Source organism: Maniola hyperantus, chromosome 11 (genome assembly GCF_902806685.2).
Source record: "Maniola hyperantus chromosome 11, iAphHyp1.2, whole genome shotgun sequence".
In the NCBI taxonomy this organism is placed as follows: domain Eukaryota; kingdom Metazoa; phylum Arthropoda; class Insecta; order Lepidoptera; family Nymphalidae; genus Maniola; species Maniola hyperantus.
Genome location: NC_048546.1, coordinates 12,313,103 through 12,337,739, shown reverse-complemented (window position 1 = coordinate 12,337,739; position 24,637 = coordinate 12,313,103). Strand labels below are relative to the sequence as shown.

Genomic DNA, 24,637 nt, shown 5'->3' with positions numbered 1-24,637 from the left:
CAAGTGTCCCCTTTGTTCATGTTTGAATAGTCTAAGCCTTTATTCTCCAACAGCGCCCCCTGTCATTCAAGTGCCAATAGAGCCTTATCGCACTGTATAGTTCGTAACTTCGTACTAATAATTTAAGGCAGATAGAGTCGCTTGTAAATTAGCGTAAAAAGCGCTAGTTTTCTATAGATTTTTCTATACTTGCGGCTTTTGGACATATAAATTCCCTTAAATTGCTGCGCTTTGCCTTTACACATTAGGCGACATTAGCAAAGAGAGAGTATAATTACCTTGTTAAGCCAAAACTGGAACAGATCACTTCCCCTCAAAAGCAGTGCTTTAGTGATCCAGCCATATAAATGTATCAGTCTTGGACACAAATCTACATCATCTCTACTCCGACTGTTAAGGTAACTCTTCAACATCTCATACATCACTTCGAACTTTTGTCCACTCTCTGCCTTGTTCAAGAAGTGGGCAACTAAACAACATGCCTTACCGCGGATTGTATCTAACTCACTATCCAAAGCCAATCGGAGCGCTAACGCCATAATTTCTTCGTAATGCGAATTATATACACTCCTATGCAATGATCTATACAGACACTCTAACACTTGAAAGTATGCGTCATTTGAACATTTCTCCAATATACCAGTCGAATGCCGCGATAAAACTTGCACTTGCTTCTCTGGAGGCAAACTGGCTACCGTATTCGAGACCAAATCGTAACCATCGTCCGTAGATATCGGAGTGGAATTTTGAATTTCTTTTAACAGCCAAGTCAGTATGGAATCTATCAAGCCATGATCGCTTTCTATTTGAGCTACTTTATCATCGGAATATAAACTAGTATTCGACATAGAAGCGTTTAATGCCTTAACGACATTAAACGCTTCATCAGTCGTTATCGCTTTGAGCATCTGTTCTATGATTATTTTGGTGAAGTCGTCTATGCTGGCGAGATTTGAAAGCAAGTTGAGTCGTTTTTCCAGGTCCGATCGATCCTGTGTTAGGTTGTCTAAATCGCACTTCCCTTTGACGACTATACTCATTATTAACTCTGGATACATTCGTGCGATCGCGTAGACGGTTTCGACGCTAATTCTTAATAATTCATCATCTGGAGAATACTGAATGTTATGCATCAAGATTTCAACGAATGGCAGTACGAGGTCGATTTTGAGTGTGCTTTTCACTCTTACTAGTGTTTTGAATCCGGCAAGCTGGTACTCCTTTGAATAAAAGAGAATAGGTTTATTGCATGGTAGGTATAGTGCGATATATTACAACTTTACTATACAAAAGTCCCTTTCAAAAAATCTGTTCAAATAACAAACATGTATGTAAAACTTCTTTAGGGGCCAACTCAATCTTTTTTGAACATAGCAACTTTCGAGTTCGTCTGCATTTAAATGGCCGCCAAACAGAACAGCTGTTTTAAGACTGCCATCTTTTATCAAGATGTGTAAAGTGCCAAGTACAACATCAAACTAAGTAGGTACAACATCGAAGAAGTTTTACTTTCAAACTGCGTGTAAAGGTATAAATCCGCGACAGCTCAAGATGGCAATCGGGGTATGAGGCAGCGGACGACCTGTCGCGTACTAGAACTTCATTGCAACAAAACACAAAACATAATCACACATACAAAGAAAGATAATAATAAATGTAGGGTACAAATACAGTATGTTTTTGTTGTGGGCTCTTCTCAGACCTGGGCGCGTTTGGAACCCTCGTAGCTTTAGTTTTAAGTTTGCGTTATAATTATCACCACTATATTATCTTACAAATCTAACACTATACCAGACAATCAATAAGAGTAATTTATTACCTATTTTGAATAAATCATTTGACTTTGACTTTGACTTTGACTTTGACTATGTAGGTGTCCTATTTAAATTATTAAAAAACTAGCTGATGCCCGCGACTTCGTCCGCGTGGAACTAGGTTTTTTAAAAATCCCGTGGGAACTCTTTCATTTTTCCGGGATAAAAAGTAGCCTAAGTCACTCTCCAGGTATATCTATACCCATGCAAAAAATCACGTCAATCCGTTGCACCGTTACGACGTGATTGAAGGACAAACCAACAAACAAACGCACTTTCATATTTATAATAAGGGTACTGATATATACGATACCTTGACAGGTGAACTGGCGGCGGTCAAACACAGCTGCGGGATGTCGTCAGTCTGCGCGCGTAATCGCTCCGCGACGCCCCAATGCGTGGCCACTTCGAACAGATCCCCGAGGAACTCCAAACTGGCTAGCTGCAGTTTAACAGACGTCTTAAACTCGTAGTACGCTACAACCGCCGGTATCATCGACTTTGTTATCATCTCGCACGACCGCTCCGACGCGTTGGCGACAGTTAGTAACGTCCGAGACGCCTCTGCAAATCGCACGACCGTAGTCGCTTCTGCTACTGCGGTCTGCATTGATACGAGTATGGATCGGAGGAAGTTTTCGAGCGAGTCGTCTGTCGCCGCGGCTAAAGTCGCGACTAGCGCTGAGAGTGCCTCGTGAGCGGCTAGTTTTAATTCATCGTCAGTTTTGTGTGAAATCTCCCGCTGGATGGATGACCATAGCGCCTTCAGGAATGGACCGTAGCTCTCCGATTTGAATGTATTGCAACTTTCAGCCTGAAATTATACATTACTAGCTGATGCCCGCGACTTCGTTCGCGTGGAATTAGGTTTTTTAAAAATCCCATGGGAACTCTTTGATTTTCCATGATAAAAAGTATTAGACACATGTCACTCTACAGGTCTTTATCTATACACATGCAAAAAATCACATCAATCCGTTGCACCGTTGCAACGTGATTGAAGGACAAATCAACAAACAAACACACTTTCGCATTTATAATAAGGGTATTGAGGTACTGATTATACATTATCCATACTTCCATACTAATATTATAAATGCGAAAGTGTGTCTGTCTGTCTGTCTGTCTGCTAGCTTTTCACGGCTCAACCGTTCAACCGATTTTGACGAAATTTAGTACAAACAAAGCTTGCATCCCGGGGAAGGACATAGGCTACTTTTTATCCCGGAAAAATGAAGAGTTCTCACAGGATTTTTAAAAACCTAAATCCACGCGGACGAAGTCGCGGGCATCATCTAGTTTCCTATATCTTAACTACTATTAAAATTTACTTAAAATTAAATTTAATTAATTGGAAAGCAACACCAACGCACTCCAGCAGAGTGGAGTGGAGAGACAAATACGTCCAAGCCCAAGCCCAACTCAACCCAAGCGCATCACGCGTGCATCGTATTTTGTTTCCATAGTACCAATTTCAACTGTGTGGTACTGTACATAAAGCTGAATTTGCTATTAAAGACTCGGTTCGGCTCTACTCCATTTGTATACGTTGGCTTTAGAAGTCAGCAGGCGATGGAGAGAGTCACAAAAGTCTTACTTGGAGTAAGACTTTTGTGACTCTCTTATTAGAAATGAGCAAACCCATATTAGGACTAGAGTACCCCACACACAAAACTTACTGGCAGGGCCAAGAATTAGAAACTTGGAAAACCAATTAATGTTGAAATATCTAGGATTCCCAACGTTTATCACGGTTCTTAGACTCAAAATAAATAATTTAAAAAAAATATCACACCAGTAGCATCAGGGAGTCTAGCTTGGCCACTCGGAGACTGGAGTCGAGCTTCTCTATGAGCAGCACGAGGCAGTGGTCCGCGAAGTCTTGCCGCGCGCACAGGCACGGTCGTAGAGAGCGCGCCAGCTCATCGCGAGACACCGGGGCCGGGTCGCTCGGGGACGGGTGGAAGTCGATCGGGTAGTAGCACGATATCACTTCGAACATTTCCTCCACCAAATGCCCCAAAGGAATCTGAAGCAATTTTTTGGATACACAAACATAATATTATAAAACTCAAAACAGCCAAACTCTTACAGATTTTATTGTAAAGTGAATACAAATTCGTTCGCTTGTGTGTGCAACACAGATAGATATTGGTGCGGTGTTTAGGCACCTTTTGACACCTTCACCGTGCTTTAAAAAATGGCAGCCCATTAGGCGCCATCTCCACAGGTGAGGCAATCGCAAGAAATTATCGTCGGCGAAAGTATCGCCCTGTGGAGATTGGCTATAAGAAAAATCGTATCGAATTTAGTGGCTTGGCAAGACTATCACTATAAAAGAGTACAAGAATACCTACTTTGAATAAATGATTTGCCTTTTTTTTGACTATCGTCGCGATTCTCTCGTCCGTGGAGATGGCACATAACTAGGGTTGTTTGAATGTAAAACTTTTTTAGATGCGACTTTCAATTCAATTTTGTTTTATGGCGCGTGGCTGCACCAAATGGGTGCAATTTAAAAGAAGAGACACAATATGACTGGTTGGTGCAACTTTTAAAGAACTCGGATCTCGAATAGCTAATGTAATGTAATATAAGGGTAATGTAATGTAAGGGTGGTAAATTGGGCGGAATGGAAATATACCCGGATACGGAATAATCTACCACCTTACAAAGATTAGAGGAAAAAAAAAATAATTTTACTTACTTGATCTATCTACCTAGTAAAGAATAGAAGCTAGCCGTCGACTCCCTTGTAATGTATATGAGGTGTTATAAATGAAATTTGCTAGATGTTAGGCAAAATTGTTTTTAATGTAACTTTTACCGGGGTCGCTTAATACATAGTGATGGCTAATAATGCTTAGTTATTCTAGCTTAATGCCAAGACTTAATTTAGATACATTAGAATGCCTTAGGTAGATAGTACATAAAATCTATGTTTTAAATTTAAGATGCCATTGGCATGGAATAGACAATGACACAGTAAAATTCATAAAATTGTTTCAAAATAAAGCTCAGTAGTAAAGACAGGGTTCTTACTGTACACATACACTAAGAAGGTTCACTAAACTGTTCCAGGATACAAACATTTGCTTACTTGTAGGTGCGAAGACTGCAAGGTAGCTGGACGGCATCGGCCAAGCTCCCAAAACTCGATTTAACTTGATTCTTCACAACCGAAATGTTTCATTACAAAGATTTTCACCAAGTCTTATCCATAGAAATTAAGTTGCCAACGTGAATGTGCAAAAGAAATAAATACGGAAAACGAAAGCGAAATACGAAAACCGAAAACTAAAAACGGAAACGCAAACGGAAACGCAAACGGAAACGCAAACGGAAACGCAAACGGAAACGCAAACGGAAACCCTGTAACAAAGAAAAACAAGATTATAATTTGTGCTGTGTGAAAATTTCGACACGTGGAATTTTCCCGATCAAACACAACTCACCTATTGAACTCCTGGCCACCAATGGTTTTCAGGAGTCCACCCACAACCCATTATCCTCATTTATTTGGGAAGGTAAAATAACTGGAACTGAAAGGGAAAATCATGAAATTAGGATTTTCTCTAACCAAACCGCCATTTTGTCGAATCCACATTACTTGATTTTTCACTCACCATAATTGATGAAACATTGAAATACGTTAGGATGACTAAATTTATAACTATTGTATTTTCCCAGGCGAAGCCATGGGCGAAAAAGAGTGAGATTTTCCTGGAACGAAAAAATTCGTCTTCACATGTTGATTCCAGAAAAATTCTAAATCTCACCAATCGGTGTTGCCAGACGCAACCCGAGTGTGGCCGCTCTCATTTAGTTTGATCATGAAGCCAATTCATTTTTGAATATTTGCGGAACCTAAGGATATATTATAAGAACCGTTTTGTTAATGACTTAACAATAAACAAATGATATTATGGTTTTATTTAATTATTTTGTTTTATTTTTACGACAATTGACAACGAAGCAAACGCCATCTATTGTGGCTCGAATGAACTCTGAACATCGACCCACGCGTAGTTCTGCACCTTGATGCTAGGTGGCACCAACATACTTTGAACAAAATTGATTTTTATTAAAAACGAAACGCTAGTTAGTAGTTCAAAATTTACAACGTCACAATACTTCCCCTCCTACGAAAAGGTTCAACAGGTTGAACCACGCTGCCCTCAGCGTCATCCAACAACTACTAACAATTTGCCTGAAACAAACAAAAAAAACACAGAAGTTACGCGTGAACGCACATCTACTAGTAACAAGGAAAATTGTCTAACAAAATAAATATACTGAAAACAGTGTAAGGTTTTATACGTTATACTTAACTACACAACCCTAACTTCTAAAAAGAATATATACAAAAAAAACTTCATGGTGTCTAAGACACTTGAGTGGAAACATCTTGGCATCATTCTTCAGCTGACTGATAGAATGCGTCTAGGCCTACGGTGGTTCACTCTTTTAAACTACCATCGTAATATTTGTTACTCAACAAATACGGAAAATCTGGTTGTGAACGGGTCCATCTGATATGGCAACCGTTCTCTATCCCATTCGGAAAAATAAAACCGAATCAAAATCGGAATATGAGAAAAAAAAACGAAATAACTCTCCTAGAAAATAGATCTCGGAACAGAATCGGAAAAATAACAGAAATGATCCATTATCTAGAAGGAAAACGAAAACAAAACACAAAACCCCCCCTTTTCGTTATCCCCAAAGTACGATATTTGCATTTTTACTTTCTCAACCGGTTGGTCTACCACAAGCATTCCAATCATCACATATTCATCCCTACATACATCCACTACATTCCTCCTCAACTGAACCATGGTAATGTAACTGTTAACTCAGAACATCACTACACTCATACAAATTCCTAATTGAATATTGATAACTTAAATATTCAAACAGTTTAGACCAAACTAAGTAATGGCAAATATCTACTTCTTAATATCCTTAATATGCCAAGTGCCTATTGGGTGGTTGTCAGCTACTCTAACTAGTTCGTAAACCAAAGGTGACAAAACCTTGACAACCCTGCACTTTTCATACTTAGGTGCCAGCTTAGCTGCGAAAAAATTTGTAGCGTCGCTTTGTGGATAGGTCTTTTTCCACACTATATCCCCAACAGAATAGCTTGCAGACCTACGCCTTAAGTTGTAATGCGTTGCATACTCTGCATGAGCCTGAAACAAATTTCTCCTAACCTGACCAAATATGTCCTCCAAAGTTCCAAACTTTCCTGCGTATTCCTCCCTTGGAATTCCGGCCTCGTACTCCTTATCCGTGTCCTTATAGAAGGAACCATTTAAAACCGGTTCTCTAGCGTGGACAAGGAAGAACGGGGAGAATCCAGTGGATTCATTAACCGCACTGTTTATGGCGAACTGGACCTTGTACAGGTTTTCGTCCCAGGACCTGTGGTTATCTTTCACAAAAGCGGCTACAGCAGTCATAACAACCTTATTGTACCTCTCAACAAGGTTAACTTGCGGAGTGTACAGTGGTGTGTAGTGTAATTTCGGAATATTATAACGCTTAATGAGATTACGGAATTCAGATCCTGTAAATTGGGACCCATTGTCCACAATCACAGTCTCTGGAACACTATGGTTCAAAAATACAAAATTCTCTAGCGCTTTAACAACAGCGGCACCTGTGGCACGCCGTAACGGAAACAACATTGTATATTTCGAAAAACAACACGTCACCACAAAAAGAAATGTAAATCCTGATTTAGACCTAGGCAAAGGTCCGACTAAATCAGCCGAAATGACCTGAAAAGGTCTCTCGCAGACTTTAGGCTTCCCTAGCAGACCTGGAGTGGCTGATGTCGTGTGTTTATACGCAGAGCAAGTATCACAATTCTTAACGTACTCAACCACGTCCTTATACATACCACGCCAAAAATATCTGAGGGATAATCTGCGATGAGTTTTGAACACACCAAAATGACCTGCAGTTGCGTCTGCATGGTTTTGTTGCATAATTCTAAGGATGTCGTTCTTGTGGACTACCTCTTTCCAGTCGAACTCACTGAGAAGCTGGTATTTACATTTACTGTAACGATATAGTTTATCGTTCAAAATACTAAAATTCGGAAAATTTGCTGGATTGATTTTACAGCCATTAAATGTTTTGTCATACCAGTCATCTACCAAAACTTGTTGACTAGAGTTATCATTACGATCACCAACTACATCTACGTGTATGAGTCTCGACAAGGTATCCGGAACTACATTATCACAACCCTTCCTATGTTCGATAACAAAATTATACTGTGATAATCTACAACCCCATCTGGCGAGTCGTCCTGAGGGATTTTCTAAATTTAAGAACCACTTTGTTGCCTCTGTACCATAACAATGCTCGGCCTGTAAAAAGATGAAATGCAGAAACAAATAATTTTCCATCTGAAACGCCATAAGATCTTTTATATTCCTCAACGCGTTCGATGAAACTGCGCGGATCACCCTGTCCGTTGAAATTTAACTTCCACTTGGCAACATTTTTATCACCAGTGCAGTCAACGGCGGTACTCTCGGAATCCAGTGATTCGTCGTGAGACGACTCATTGTCAGCATCTAATCTGGAAATCAAACTCTGCAACTTTGTATGTAATTCACTCTTCCTACTTATTAAGCTGAGTTCGGAACACTGTATTCTCAAAATTCTAAAGTACAAATGTGAAGCTAAAGCTTTAGACCTACAGAGGGCATGTCTATCTTTAGTGTCAGAACACTTTTTTAATAAATCTTCTAAGTCTTGAAGTTTTTTAGTAATAACCCCTAACTCACTTTCAGAAGTGAAATCCGTCTCTAAAATTGATTCAGAAGGAATTTCCTGAATTAATTGTTTTAACTGTTTCTTTAAACCTAGCACTGTAGGTGCTGGAGTTTCGGAACGAATGGATACCTCATAACACAATTCGTCCTTCAAAAGTGAATGAAACTGGGCAAAAGTCTGTTCCATTGTGTTAAGTCAAAACACATTTAACAAAATATCGAGCTTGTGTAACTGTCTATGTTTAGCCTTATACAAATTGGTTAAACACAAACACAAAAGAAGTTATTTAAACTATTAAATATACACAAGCAAAATACACAACAAAAACAATATTCTTAAGTCTATCCTAACTATTTTATCAATTATGTTCCTATTCCAAAATCTTGTTAATAATACAAGCACATATTATTACTAAAGTAAACAAAATATAACCTGGTCCCTGTTCGGGCGCCATTTGTAAGGGTGGTAAATTGGGCGGAATGGAAATATACCCGGATACGGAATAATCTACCACCTTACAAAGATTAGAGGAAAAAAAAAATAATTTTACTTACTTGATCTATCTACCTAGTAAAGAATAGAAGCTAGCCGTCGACTCCCTTGTAATGTATATGAGGTGTTATAAATGAAATTTGCTAGATGTTAGGCAAAATTGTTTTTAATGTAACTTTTACCGGGGTCGCTTAATACATAGTGATGGCTAATAATGCTTAGTTATTCTAGCTTAATGCCAAGACTTAATTTAGATACATTAGAATGCCTTAGGTAGATAGTACATAAAATCTATGTTTTAAATTTAAGATGCCATTGGCATGGAATAGACAATGACACAGTAAAATTCATAAAATTGTTTCAAAATAAAGCTCAGTAGTAAAGACAGGGTTCTTACTGTACACATACACTAAGAAGGTTCACTAAACTGTTCCAGGATACAAACATTTGCTTACTTGTAGGTGCGAAGACTGCAAGGTAGCTGGACGGCATCGGCCAAGCTCCCAAAACTCGATTTAACTTGATTCTTCACAACCGAAATGTTTCATTACAAAGATTTTCACCAAGTCTTATCCATAGAAATTAAGTTGCCAACGTGAATGTGCAAAAGAAATAAATACGGAAAACGAAAGCGAAATACGAAAACCGAAAACTAAAAACGGAAACGCAAACGGAAACGCAAACGGAAACGCAAACGGAAACGCAAACGGAAACGCAAACGGAAACCCTGTAACAAAGAAAAACAAGATTATAATTTGTGCTGTGTGAAAATTTCGACACGTGGAATTTTCCCGATCAAACACAACTCACCTATTGAACTCCTGGCCACCAATGGTTTTCAGGAGTCCACCCACAACCCATTATCCTCATTTATTTGGGAAGGTAAAATAACTGGAACTGAAAGGGAAAATCATGAAATTAGGATTTTCTCTAACCAAACCGCCATTTTGTCGAATCCACATTACTTGATTTTTCACTCACCATAATTGATGAAACATTGAAATACGTTAGGATGACTAAATTTATAACTATTGTATTTTCCCAGGCGAAGCCATGGGCGAAAAAGAGTGAGATTTTCCTGGAACGAAAAAATTCGTCTTCACATGTTGATTCCAGAAAAATTCTAAATCTCACCAATCGGTGTTGCCAGACGCAACCCGAGTGTGGCCGCTCTCATTTAGTTTGATCATGAAGCCAATTCATTTTTGAATATTTGCGGAACCTAAGGATATATTATAAGAACCGTTTTGTTAATGACTTAACAATAAACAAATGATATTATGGTTTTATTTAATTATTTTGTTTTATTTTTACGACAATTGACAACGAAGCAAACGCCATCTATTGTGGCTCGAATGAACTCTGAACATCGACCCACGCGTAGTTCTGCACCTTGATGCTAGGTGGCACCAACATACTTTGAACAAAATTGATTTTTATTAAAAACGAAACGCTAGTTAGTAGTTCAAAATTTACAACGTCACATGGTGTACCTGAGACAGAAACTTTGGCAGGAAGTTGAAGAGGTATAGCAAATTCCGAGGATCCCTTTCTCCATCCATTGATGATATAAGTCCGTATACAAAATCTGGACCCAGTGTTTCCACATCTGTAAGGTAAACAGATGAAACCTTGATTTAAATAATAAAATAAAAATAAAAATTCTCAAGTACAAATAAATAAATAAAAAATCCAACACCTACAGACTCAAAATCATGTACAGAAACCCTAATGGTTATATAAATGGCTGATAATCACTTATGAATTAATTAATCATTAAATAGTTATTAAATAATACCAACATTTAGCATCCATATCCAATATTTTTTGTATAGTCAAATAAATATTGTATCTATCCTGACGAACTTGGGACTGACAGGGCACTTCTCTAAACAATACAGTAAAATATTCCCCACTATACTGTATGTTATAGTTCTTCATATCAACCAAAGAAAGATAGCCATCAATGACTGACGGAATAACTCTGTGATTGTCTTTCAATCTGTCAATATAAAACTTTGATATGAATTTTATTTGGATCTCAGTCAAATAGTCTTTGGGGATTTCTTTTAGGATTTTTGTGAAGAACTTCATTCCACGATCTCTGCTCTCCACGTCTTTATTTGTTAAGACACCAGCCATGTTTTCAACTAAACTTGTTATATCGAGTCGACCAGATACAATGTCTGAAATAAAATATACTTAGTAGAATAGGATAGAATAGATTTTTATTCAAGTAAACTTTTACAAGTGCTTTTGAATCGTCAACTAGTTTTACAACTATTTACCACTGGTTCTGAGTATGTAAAGGAGATGAACAAAATTGTATGGATGTGTGCCACAGAATGCACCTAGAGATAGTACATGACATTAGATAGTATGTGGCATAAAGTTTGTGATAGGCATAAAAAAATTCTATCCAGAGTGGTAAAGTAACAAAAAACTTGGACAAAATTAATTTAAATTCTTATTTTTTTCAATTATTTTCAGGGACTGTTTTTAAATGTAAATTGTTAAAATTCATAGTATATTTTATCTGAGTTTATTATAATACCTTTATATTTTTTCAGCTTGGGGCAAATTGTCCATCTTGTTTAAATCACAATCAAAAATCAATAATACACATTTGCTGCTTTGCGCATTGTTTGCCAGTCAGTGCACTAATTTTAAAATCATAATTCAACTAAATATACAAATGTTTTGCACAAACTGACAGGTTTAAAAGTCTCTATCTTTTTACACAAGAGACATTGTGAAAAGAGTAACAGTAAATTTAGACTTCATTTCATTATCTGATAATACTTAACTTTAAAATCTATTTACATACGGTTATGTAAATTTAGATAAGTACAGACATTACAAATGCAAATTGTTAAGTATTTTTCACTGTGAAACTATTGTGAGTAGATGTACAGGCCACATTTATTGCGAAAATATAATGTGCAATCTTAAAATATCAGCTAGTATGAAATAAATGTAAAAAAGCAAAAATTTAAGACTTATTGTCTTGAGCATTTTTATTATCTAGCATACTCTCTAAAAGTACTGATAGACTTACCCGTAACGACACTTTGCGTTTGCTCAAATATATCATCTTTTTTCATAATTTCCTCAGCTAAATCTGGCTTAAACCAGACTGATTCCATTTTTTTGTTCTTATTTACCTATATAGCTTTTGTGGGTAACGGTTACTATTAATAGACCACGTGAGTACTATCAGTACCTAATAAAAATGTATTATTGTCGCATTTCTGTAAAAATTAAATTGTTTAAACAAAACTTTAATTTTATTTACACTAAAATTTTAGGTTATATTTTTTTTGGTACAGATTGGCAGCACCGATTGGCAGATAGTAGACGTCGTAGACGTCTAGAGATGACAGATCGTGACAGTTACTGAGCATAGAGCATCATAGACCAATTATTCATGAATTGTCTATGTACCTTTAGTATTGTCAATGGCTTTTTTTATGGTGCATTTACACAATAATAATTACTAGCTATTGAACAACATTATGTAGTCTAAAAAGCTATAAATTAGTGTGAAAAAGAACGGCAAATAATGTCGAAATGGCTTTTTTCGCTACGATGCTTTTATACGATGCGTTGCCACAGGTTGCCACTAGCGGTAAATACCTATTTTGCCAGCAGCGGTTTGGGTTCTTCAGAACAGCCTCGGAATCTCTATATGCTCGGAATGTTTTGATTATGCCGCTAGCACGGCCGCTATGCTTGCGCTAGGCACTAGGCATAATCAAAACCTTTTAGTGATCAAAACTGACATTTGACATGACAATCACGACAATGTACAAGTTTATGGTTTATGGCAATCTATCAGGCCCTGTCAACTGAGGGCCATAAAAGATGCATCAGTCCATTTCTTTCGCACTTTCTATTCCTCTTTCGAAATCCACAGGACTATCTCGCTCCACTCACACAGTATTAAAGGCACATGTACATACAGCACACTCTCTCAAGATTGCTCGAATATTATTGGTCGGTGATTAGCTCCAATCGGCTTTCATTACATAGAATTTCAAAATAAAAACGTGATGTCGGTTTTGAGAGATTTTATAACCTAACCTAAAAAACTTAATTTTTCTCCTATTGCGAGAGTTGTAAACCTTGTGGTTTAAACCTGGAAGTGTGCTGCAGTTATAACAGGATATTCGTTTTATATTTCTATTTTCAGTTTTTTAAGGGATTGTTTTAATTTAGAGATATAGTGGATGTGCTCTTTAAACTTGCCTACCTAATTTAGGCTTAGTAATAATTGTTAGTGTTTCTAAATACCTACCTAGTATCCTTTTTATCCGATATGAGGCAGTGTAGTGTACCTAAGTGTAAAAGCACCTTACATTTACACGCCGTACCTTTTACCGACACAACTAGATGGAAGGCATGGTTGTTTAACTGTCCATATTTGCGTAAGTACTCCCTTAGGCAATTAGAAAATGTCAGGATTTGCGAATCCCATTTCTTACCTCGGTATATCGTAAATAATAGATTGACAAAAGATTCAATTCCCACGCTGAATTTGCATATTACACAGTCTTCTAAAAACCCTAAAACTAAACTAAAAACCCTAAAAGGTACTAAACCAGTACATTTTAAAATTGACAAATTTCTAGAGATATCCCCTTTACAGCGTGGTAAACCCTTCGATGTTAACATAGTCGATATCCCATCGACTTCACAATCAGACAACCAAAGTAAGAATGAGCAAGCTTCTGTTATTTTAAGTCCTATTGATTTAGTAAACCCCTTGCCAAATATCCCGATTCCTGACAAACAGAAGTCACCAGATTTAATTCAGCAGTCTATTTTAGAGCCAACAACTTCTATTACTCATTACTCACAACCACTGAGTCCTGCTCCTCATGAGTCCATGCATTCTGAAGTGGTATCTGCTTCACAGACAACCTTTCCTTCTGAGGATGTTCAAAGTTTCATTCCGTCTGTTCCCATGTCTTCCGAAAATGTGTCTGCTTTACAGACTAAAAGTTCCATCCTGTCAGATATCATGCCTTCTCAGGATGTGTCTGCTCTGCGTACTCCAAGTCCCATTCCATTTGATCCCATCTCTTCAGAGGATGTGTCCAATTCACAGGCTACAACTTTGATACCGTCTGATCCTATGCCTTCTGAAGTTGGGTCTGCTTTACAGACTACACCAAAACGTAAAAGAACACATTCTAGATCTCATCATAAAAAGCCAGACATAATTCCTAGAGTACGTTTAGATAAAAATCAAGAAACCCCTCGTAAGCAGAAGCTACGTCAGGGTAATAAAACATTAAAAATAAAATTACGGAACATGACTATCAGATATAATAAGTTTAAGGCAAAGGTGCAAACAGTTTCTGATAAAATAAAATTCTTTATCACAAAATATCCTATTTTGAGTAATTTCGGCAAATTATTAGTAGATTCACAGTTACGACTATCTGGTGTGAAATCTAGAGGTTCTAGATACACTAACGAAGAAAAAGTTTTTGCGCTTTCTTTATATAAATTAAGTCCAAGGTGCTACAGATATTTGCAAAAAAGATTAAGATTACCAGCTCAATCCACTATAGGCTCTATATTAAATAATATACCTTTAAGACCAGGTATTAATGATTTTATTTTTCAGCATTTGGCAGATGCTGCTAAAAATAAAAATTGTATGGGGTTACAATGTGTATTGCTGTTTGACGAAATGGCAATTAACAAAAATTTATTTTTTAATTTTCATACCGGTGTTATTGAAGGATTTGAAGATCTAGGAGGTGGTGAACGCACTAACAATGTTGCTGACAAAGTTTTAGTGTTTATGTTACGGGGCATATTTTTACCTTGGAAGCTACCTATAGCATTTTATTTTGTACGAGATGGAATTAAAACCTTCTTTCTAAAAAACATTATTAAAGAACTAACTAAGGAAATATTAAAGACAGGATTTGTTTTGAGATCAACAGTATCAGATCAAGGCTCTGCCAATGTTGCTGCGATAAACTCATTAATAGCTGATGCACGCGAAGATTTACTTCGAAGTGGCAACGATGGGTGTAATATAATACATTATGTCATCGAAGGAAACAAAATATATCATATATATGATGTCCCACATTTACTCAAATGTTTCCGCAATAATTTTCAGAAGAAGGACTTGCTCATCGGGAGTCAGCGTGCTCAGTGGGACTACATTGAGAAGCTGTTTGCTGTTGATGGTGTGGCAGGTGTTGGGTGGTCTACCAAATTAACAGACAAACATGTGAAACCAAATTCATATGACAAGATGAAGGCAAGTAACTTTTGCTTTGTAACAATAGCTTTGTGATAATGTCCTTGCCATGGAAAAATCCAATAAAACTACGGTGCGCAGACCTTAGTTGTTGGTACTAAAACTTCTTGTTTTCGTGGTGTCTATGTGATCACGTTTTTGAAAGCACTATCTCCGAAACTATGGGTTGTAGACCCTGTTGTTGGTCCATTTTAAGTTTCAGCTTACAAAATTCTCATCACATGATCACATAGACACCATGAAAACAAGAAGTACTAATAACCAGGGTCGGCGCCCAATAGTGTCGAAGATAATTATGAGCATACTAGGTGATGCCCGCGACTTCGTCCGCGTGGATTTACATTTTTCAAAATCCCGCGGGAACTCTTTGATTTTCCGGGATAAAAAGCAGCCTATGTGTTAATCCAGGGTATAATCTATCTCCATTCCAAATTTCATCCAAAGCCGTTCAAAGTCAAAGTCAAAGTCAAAGTCAAATGATTTATTCAAAATAGGTAATAAATTACTCTTATTGATTGTCTGGTATAGTGTTCGATTTGTAAGATAATATAGTGGTGATAATTATAACGCAAACTTAAAACTAAAGCTACGAGGGTTCCAAACGCGCCCAGGTCTGAGAAGAGCCCACAACAAACTCAGCCGGGTATTCTTTTTATTATCACCACTTTACAAAATTATTGAAACTTATTAGAACTATCACAAAGTCGTTAAGCAACTCATTCCCAAGCTTGCTTATCATTTAAAGTTCAGCTGTTTTTGCGTGATTGAGTAACAAACATCCAAACATCCACACTTTCACATTTATAATATTATTAGGATTAGGATAATTAGGTTGAGGATAGTATAGTTATGAGCATAGAAGATAATTTTTTAAACAAAAATTTGAATCCTTATGAATTTCCAACCCACTCATTTAAATTCTTTAATTATATTTTAAGCCCAATTGGGCCGATTCTCTAGTACACAATCTCTAAACTAAACTAAATTAACTGGTCTAAATCTAGTGCTTTCCTTTTCCGCAAGCAACATTATGAAAGGGATAGCAATAGATTTAGACGTACCATTTTAGTTTAGCTTAGAGTTTGTGTACAACGGAAATGTTTACTTTAAATCTAAATAGCATTATCAAATTTAGTTTATTAACATATCTAATAAAAAATAACTATGCATTACAGGTGAAACTTGCTGCGCAAGTCTTCAGCAGAGATGTGGCCCACAGCTTAAGAATACAGATGAACACTTATCGTCAACTACAACTGGAACATGGTTATTGTCCTCCATCTGTAAACATTGATAATGGACTTTTCACTGCTGAGATCCTTTTATTGATTCATAATTTATTCAGCAGCCTGAACTCCTCCGGCTATTCCAGTACTGACCTATGTAATTCTTTATCTATAAATTCAACTCATCTTGATTTTTGGAATGAAGCAGTGAAGAAACTAGAATCAATGAAATTCGATGCGTCAGATTCAAGAGAAAGTAAGCCATTGTGTTTAAGAAATTTTATACACGACATTAAAACTATAAAACATCTTTGGTCAGATCTTAGATTAATCTCAGGCGTTAAATTTTTGAGTCTGACGCGTTTAAACCAGGATCCCCTGGAAAATTTCTTTTCTCAGATTAGAGGTCAGGGTGGTTCTAGCACACACCCGGACTGTCATAATTTTGTTTCATTGTTCAAAACATTGTTGATCAATAACATTACAACCGGGAAATCTCTGTATGCGAATTGCGCCGCCGATAGTGATAAAATGCTCGGTACTCTAAGTAATTTGGTAAGTAGACCAAAACTTGATACACGATTTGTTGATTACAGTTCTGATATTCATAACGTAAATTTTATTGAAGAATGTGTTCCACCTGAAAACGTTTTTCAAACGAATGCTTTGTCTTATATTGCCGGCGCAGTTTGTCGGTATTTATTTCCAAAGTTAAATTGTGAGCAATGCCCAAATTGCCGAAATACACTATTGTCTAACGAAATTAAATCATTTCATACTTTAATTGAAATGAAAGAATTTGATTCAAGTAACAAAAAATTGTACTACCCATCCAATCAATTGTTGTCCCTGGTATGGGATTGTATATCTATCATTGAAAAAATTTTGCCAGACATATGTAAGGTTTACATATATTCAGATTTAATTAACAAATTCGAACAAATTAATACATCTTGGTTTGATTGTGTTGAGCATAAATCAGATTTTTTAAAAGCTTTTTGGTTGTTCGTAATAAGAATGCAAGTTAGACAATGGTGTATTAACTTCAATAGAAGAATACATAATGTTGATTCGAGAAAAAAAGGGAAAGGAAATGGAAAATTTGATTGCGACAAAAGTTACTAAAGGCGCAAGCTATAGAACTGTACGTCGCAAAAGTAATTAAGGTTTTAAGCCACTGTTAAAAGTTTGAATTGATGTTTTAATGTTCACTAGCATATGCTCGCGACTTCGTACGCGTGGACTACACGAATTTCAAACCCCTATTTTACCCCCTTAGGGGTTGAATTTTTAAAAATCCTTAGCGGATGCCTACGTCATAATAGCTATCTGCATGCAAAATTTCAGCCCGATCGGTCAAGTAGTATGAGCTGTGCGTTGATAGATCAGTCAGTCAGTCAGTCAGTCACCTTTTCCTTTTATATATTAAGATTAACTTTATTATTTTATCTCTCTTGAACAACATTAAAGTCGTATCATTTTGCCATTTCCGTTCGCAGACTAACTGACACGCCATGGCTTCACTCAGGTGGAATTCTATTTCTCTTTATTCTCTATCCCGTGGTAATTTAGAAAATTGCATTTCGCTTCAAAAATTTCAACTTTTTAGGTCCAAGTGTTTGGGCTGGGTGTTGATGAGTCAGTCAGTAAATCGAGACTTTTCTTTTGATGTGATGATGATTGCACTCCAATATAATATGTTATACAGCATACTGACAGGTTCATAATGTATCTATCTAGTATAATATTTTAAATTATAGCCTCATTGAGCGCTTCTAAATTCTTAACCACATAAGTAAAATGTTAAATACCTAGTATATATATAAAACTCGCAATCCGCCTGTGCAATCACTTATAATTCTAAAGTAATATTTTGAATACCTACTTCAAAACTTATTAGTTTTCTAAGTTAATATGTTTTTTGGAAAAAAACTTTTTGTTCTTATTTTATAATAGAAGCATAATCATCTAATTTCGTAAATATTTTAAAACACAGCTGATATCCTCATTGAAGCTCTGGCTATTGCAGTGATTTTGTATTGTATAAATCTTTATCATTATAATTTAAAAATTCGAGTTTTTGGGATGAAAAAATTACAATCATCCTAAAAATATGCTTGATGGTGCAACCACAGTTTTAGTGGTGCGGAGTTGCAAGTAACACGCGTGGTTTTCAAATGTATGATTTTCACACTCATGTAATGTAACGATCCTTAAAACCTTTTTGACCTAAAAATAATAAGATTGATTAAGCTGTGCAAGGGGTTGAGGCGGTTGCGCGGGTTGCACTATGAGGTTGCACTTATTTTTAGGATGACATTTCTATTGATCGAATAAATTTATTGTATTATTCATTTTATGTATTTTGTATCAACTAAATATGGCAAAGATAATTAATTAATTAAATGTGCACCCTGCATAAGACTTATATAATGTCAATACACTTTCTGCTGACTTAAATATGCACCTACAGCATGCGTTATATCTATCCAAACCCATCATTGTTTAGCTGGTACAAAACTATTTTAGACCTAAAATCTTTAGAATTAAAATAGAATACAAGTCTTAAAATAATGTAATACACTACAAAAAAGAGAGCAACTATTGAGTTTCTTGCCGGCTCTTCTCAATAGAATCTGCTTTCCGAACCGGTGGTAGAGTCGCTTATTATTTATTCTAAATAAAGTTTTTATATTTTGATAAATTTGTTTGATTTTTCTTTTGAAAAACTAAATTCCTAAATAATTATTAGTAGGATTACCGATAAATACTGAAAATCGGTAATTAATAGCAAAACCGTTAAAATCTGTAAAAAGGACATCACTAAAAAGTTACGGTTTTCCTGCTGTCACGCCATCCCTAATTTACGACAATCCGGGCATATAATTGCTATATATTATATAAAGTTAGAAAGAGATGGTCCTGTGGATTCTCATAGTAAAAACCAATAAAATGTGAGACAGACAATCACTACTACAATGACAATTTGTTATATAAATTCCTTGCCTCCCACTTCCCCTTACTACTGAAACAAACATCGTCTATGGAGTTAGCGGTCTGTATCCTATAAGTTATTGGTCTGTGGCAATCTATGGTGTTTTGGTGGTGTTGGTGTTGTTCGATGAATTTATAGAGCAATTAAAAGTAAAGTTTTCTTTTCTACAATATAAATATTATAGGTTAAATGTTTTCAAAATGTCCTGTAAAACCCTTATAGATTTCGTGGTTAAATACCACAAACCACGTTTGTTAAATAATGTGGTTTACTTTCCAAGCAGTGGGAATTCGTTCTTCGGCAGGAGATTTCTGGTTCCCGTGAATCCAGTGTCATGTTCCACTCCCAAGATCCAGTCTCCGAGACACTTCAGCACAACCCTGTCGAAGTTTAACGGCGTCCAACTAACGAGCGAACAAAGGAAAACCGAAGGAAAGTTTCAACTTATGTTTACATGCAAAAAATGTAATACCCGCAATTCCAAATATATCACAAAGTTGGCATATTACAAAGGTGTCGTTATTGTTATATGCGATGGCTGCGAAAACAAACATTTGATTGCCGACAACCTTAACTGGTTCTCTGATATGAATGGAAAGAAGAACATCGAAGATATAATGGCTGAAAAGGGAGAAACTGTTCAGAAAATAATGTCTGACGATTTAGAATTTATCGCTGAAGAAATTATCCTAAATGTTGAAAAAAAAGTGTTAGATGGCTAGACGTTTACTTAAATAGTATTAGGTACCTAATAATTTGTAAATTATATTTATTTTATTAGAAGAAGTAATATAATTTTTAAGTAAACTTCTGTTTTATTTATATATGCATGATAGACCATGTTTTGTACTTCCTCCTTAACTGTATATTAGTCGTTTACAATCTCATAACAAAACTAAAACTAGATGTATAGCTAGTACATATGTGAATTATTTTATAAGTATGTACTATAACTGACCTAAATACCTACAATGTACATCACTCAAATGGCTGTCTATTGATCATTTATTTAGGGTTCAAATAAAACATTAAGCAAAGATTACATGGCTTGTTTATTATATGGCTCCTCTACTAATATAAAACAATTGAAAAATATGAGTAAGTAACATAGCAATTTCATAGACTAAAATATGGAAATGTACTTAATACAAGATGGGCATCCTCCATATTAAATTCAACAGTAAGATGTACAATTATAAAATAACTAGGTTTTTTTATTGTACTTAAATTGGCACCTTATGGTAAACATTCATAGAAAAATAAATCTATATGTATGTATTTATTGGATCAAACCTGGATATCTGGATGGCAGCTGTCCCCTATAAGTACATACAAGTAAATTACACATTTTTTCAATTTCAATTTTAGTCCAAAACTGGGTAATTAAAAAAAGTATTTCTATAACACAAAACAGGAGAGCTAGTCATACTCTAGAAATAAACATAATATTATAATATGAATGCCATATTTTCCCTTTGGTTGCTGAATACTTTAAACATTTCATTTCATAAATTCAATTAATGAAAATTATCTTTTGTAGGAACAGGAACATAATATTTTGTCACAAAAGTTACTTGTCCAAGTCAAAAATTATACTTCATGTTTTGTCCTTGGAATTAAATTGTTTACTTGTAGTCGACTTTCGTAACATACTTTAGAAAATAGGTATAAGGCACAATAAAATCACAATAGGTAAGTGTATAATTAGATATTAGAATAATGAATAATCTCTATAAATTGTGTATAAAATATATGTACTTACCATCATAAATAACCACTTCTTACACCATACAAATATTCAAAATATTCATAATTAACATCAAAATGGGAATGCTAAGACAGTCTCAAATTTGAGATATTAATACTCTTGATTATTATTTTAACTAAGAAAGAAATCAATTATTACAATATTCACAAATTGAGATTTTGATACAATACTGAGATTAAGAAATTACCTTTTATTTTTGTAAAAATTAAATAAGAAATGAACAACTGCTTATGTAGGAGTCAACTAATAATTAAAAGTTATAAGAAATTATTAGCTTAAACTAAGAAAAAATTGCATAGACATGATACTGAATGTTTTTCAGCATTGCTACTCATATTACCTTCATATATATTATATTTTATTGCTTATTTTATTTGGGAATGTATTGTTACAATTTATATACTTAGTTTATGCCTTTTTTGCCACTCTGTTTGTCTTAAAATTTAACATGAAATACTTAAGTATAATTCTATTCAGTAAAAAACTTTTTACTGTTTATAAAATTTTAGGTAACACAAGACAGTGAACATCAATGTGGTTTTTTATTGTCTCATTCAGTCTTTGAAAATGTAATCTCACAAATTACACTCTTTTTGGACGGCTAACAATTGCATAATCTGTACCATTGCAAGTGTTATGGTTAACTTCCTCTAACCCAACTTGGTTTTGTAATGCTTGGGCCTGAGCGGCTGTGGGCACCTGTGGACCGGGCGTGTTGGGCTTACGTATCATGCCATATCCTAGGTGAGAGTCATCTGCCAATCTTGCAGTTTGCATGACATTTTCCACTTCATCGTAATCATTCCATGTGTCTTTATTCTTAGGCTCGCCCAGAGCTAGCGTGTTAGGTCGAGCTTCAATTTTTTTGTACTTGGAAGACTTATTCAGTTTACTTGTAGACCCGAAATATTGCAATCTGTCATAGTTCTCATCTTCAGGATCGACTACAGGGCTCGGTAAAAGGATAATCCTCGATGCCTCAGGCCCGGTTGTGTTCAAATTATCCTGAGACCGTGATATTAGTTTCATACAGTTCGGATTGTCACCTAAATTTGGAGTGAACTCAGTGTGGTCAGGGTCATCGATACCTAATGTCTTCCAAGCTTCACTTCTTACTTCTACTTTGTCATATGGCACTGAAGGGGGACTGTGGTCTCGTTTGATTTGCTCAATAGGTTCATAATTGTCAAGTTTTTTGTATCTGCCAAAGTCGATGCTTTCATCTGTTGAGCTGGGAATATCTTTGACTGCTGGTTTATGGAGATTAATGATTTTACGAGGAGGCTTCTGAGGCTTGGGCTTCAGTGCAGGTTTAGGCATCAGAAGAGGTACATTATCTCTATCTGTACTTGCAGTTTGATGGCTCGAGACGGAGGCTGTTTTAAAAGAGAGAGAGCTTAAGTTCAAATCGTCTGGTCTGGTTGCTACCAATGGACTGCGGGAACCAGGAAACAGATTAGCAATAGGCTGGATATTAAACTCTGCATGCTCTGGGCTGTTCAGGTTGTCATTTCCAATCATCTGTTTCATTGTTTTCATTTTCAGAGACAAACATTTGAATATTTCAGACTGATTCGGATGCTCCAGGTGGAAGATTCCTTCCCCTGTGTCACATTTCCTGCCAGCCTCAAAAGTAAATTTACCCTGTCTGTACCCGTACCGTCTTATGTATCTGTATGGCCATGTAGCATACAATTTGTTGTCATTGACATCTCTTAATTCTATTGCTGTAGCAGTCAATAGTAAAAGGTATCTCATGGGTTCAAATCCACATCTGGTTGAAGCTTCTGAGGAGCACATTTTGACGGAAAACACCCCCTCTCCAGATGAACAGTACAAGTCATTGTCTTCATCACAACTGATGGGACTGGAGTCTCTTCCTTTAAATGCTACAGACTGCAGAGCCGTTACCCATTCCAAAGTTTCTGCCTCTGACTGGGTGCTGATTTGTTGAGTATGTGACTTAGCCAGTATAGTAATCATGTTGGGACTAGAATGTGTAATTTTTATACAATTTTCGAGTGTTATAACTTTTGGGATGGCCCCAGAAGTAACATCGTCCTTATTGTCGTAAATCTCAAGTCGTTCAATACCTTGTATACTAGCAGTGAAGAGCATACAGTACTTTTGTTGCCAGTTTTTCTGTAATTAAGAAAAGATTCATGATATTTTCGTAATATTATTATCATTATTGCTAATTAATTATATTATGCAAACTTTAACACAAAGTTTTATTATTATTATAATACTAGAATTTCTTGTTTCAATTTGGAATACTCAAGTAAGTATGTTTCAAACAATCTACATAATGTTTATTTATATTTGTATATAAATCAACATACAACAAACGCAACATCTGCAAAATATTGCTTTCTATGGAGTCTAAAGAATTACTGGAATAGTAACTTCTATTCATAATTTATACAGATTTCTAAAAACCAGTACCTAGCAAATATTTCCGCTTGTTATACAAACTTATTTTGAATTCGTAATCAACACGCAATATGTAAAATGTGAATCGTTGATACTTCTAACTATTCACGTAATGTAGGTACTAGGTATATACCAAGTAGGCACTGATGCATTCCTTGAGTCACTTTCTATGAATATCGTCAAAGTAGTGTCATGCGGTCATATAAACAAGGCAGCATGGTGAATAGAACATCTTAAGACTTTCAATAGTCTAATATTATTAAACAATTACGTACTCTTTTGGGGAATTTACTGAACATGTTCCCTCCGGCTGGTGGAAATAATAAACAACCCGATTTAATTTCGTCGTCTTGATCCATCGTGGACTTTTTCGGATTTATGTATAAACTATAAGCACAGGGTCTTTAAACATATTACTGCACTCGTTTTCGGCGTGGAATATTACACATTAATTCAATTTTAAGGCATTGTAATACACTTTACACGGAAGAGAATTTGAGAAAAAATAATTCTACGATTGATTCATAGACAAGATTTCGGATTTCATAGAGCCAGGCCAGCCATAAAATGTCAACATGTCAACTCAAGTCCACAGACTATAGATATACAGTCCTCACGGGACGGGTAACATTGTAAACGTGCAAACCAGTGGTTAAACCTTGGTTAAACATTGTCGAGGAGTCGCACGACGCGACGCGCGATAGCTCAATAAAAATATTGGCAACACCTAAAAACAGTAAAAAATCAATCATCAGCTGTAAAAACATAGGTAACTACCTATAGTTTTTGCATTTCACAAAGGCTCATATGTACGTCTACATTCTAAAA

At 35.9% G+C, this 24,637-nt stretch overlaps 3 protein-coding genes and 1 long non-coding RNA gene across 5 annotated transcripts in view; 2 read left to right on the top strand and 2 right to left on the bottom strand.

Moving 5' to 3' along the window:
- Positions 1-24,637, bottom strand: part of Mms19 (MMS19 nucleotide excision repair protein) — a 404,347-nt gene that overhangs the window by 2,906 nt on the left and 376,804 nt on the right. The window contains exons 2-7 of one of the 2 annotated variants that reach the window (XM_069501715.1): positions 12,160-12,256; positions 10,904-11,287; positions 10,595-10,710; positions 3,610-3,843; positions 2,128-2,628; positions 279-1,220 (exon numbers count right to left, since the gene is read on the bottom strand). In XM_069501715.1, coding sequence (XP_069357816.1) covers positions 279-1,220; positions 2,128-2,628; positions 3,610-3,843; positions 10,595-10,710; positions 10,904-11,287; positions 12,160-12,247 — 2,265 coding nt within the window. In that variant the 5' untranslated portion in view covers positions 12,248-12,256. Of the gene's footprint in view, positions 1-278; positions 1,221-2,127; positions 2,629-3,609; positions 3,844-10,594; positions 10,711-10,903; positions 11,288-12,159; positions 12,459-24,637 lie in introns of those variants that run through there. The other variant, XM_034973275.2, reaches the window with a different exon arrangement.
- LOC138402996 (uncharacterized) lies at positions 12,943-18,461 on the top strand. Its single transcript, XR_011237303.1, has 2 exons — positions 12,943-15,387; positions 16,563-18,461. It is a non-coding gene; the product is annotated as an uncharacterized lncRNA (long non-coding RNA).
- LOC117986452 (uncharacterized) lies at positions 19,689-20,648 on the top strand. Its single transcript, XM_034973282.2, has one exon. It carries the CDS (start codon positions 19,809-19,811, stop codon positions 20,328-20,330), a length of 522 nt encoding a protein of 173 aa, XP_034829173.1. The 5' UTR covers positions 19,689-19,808; the 3' UTR covers positions 20,331-20,648.
- Dok (docking protein homolog) lies at positions 20,642-24,344 on the bottom strand. The gene is made up of 2 exons (XM_034973279.2): positions 24,085-24,344; positions 20,642-23,518 (listed from the first exon to the last, which is right to left on the bottom strand). The coding sequence occupies exons 1-2, from the start codon at positions 24,166-24,168 to the stop codon at positions 21,959-21,961; spliced, it is 1,644 nt and encodes a 547-aa protein (XP_034829170.1). The 5' UTR covers positions 24,169-24,344; the 3' UTR covers positions 20,642-21,958.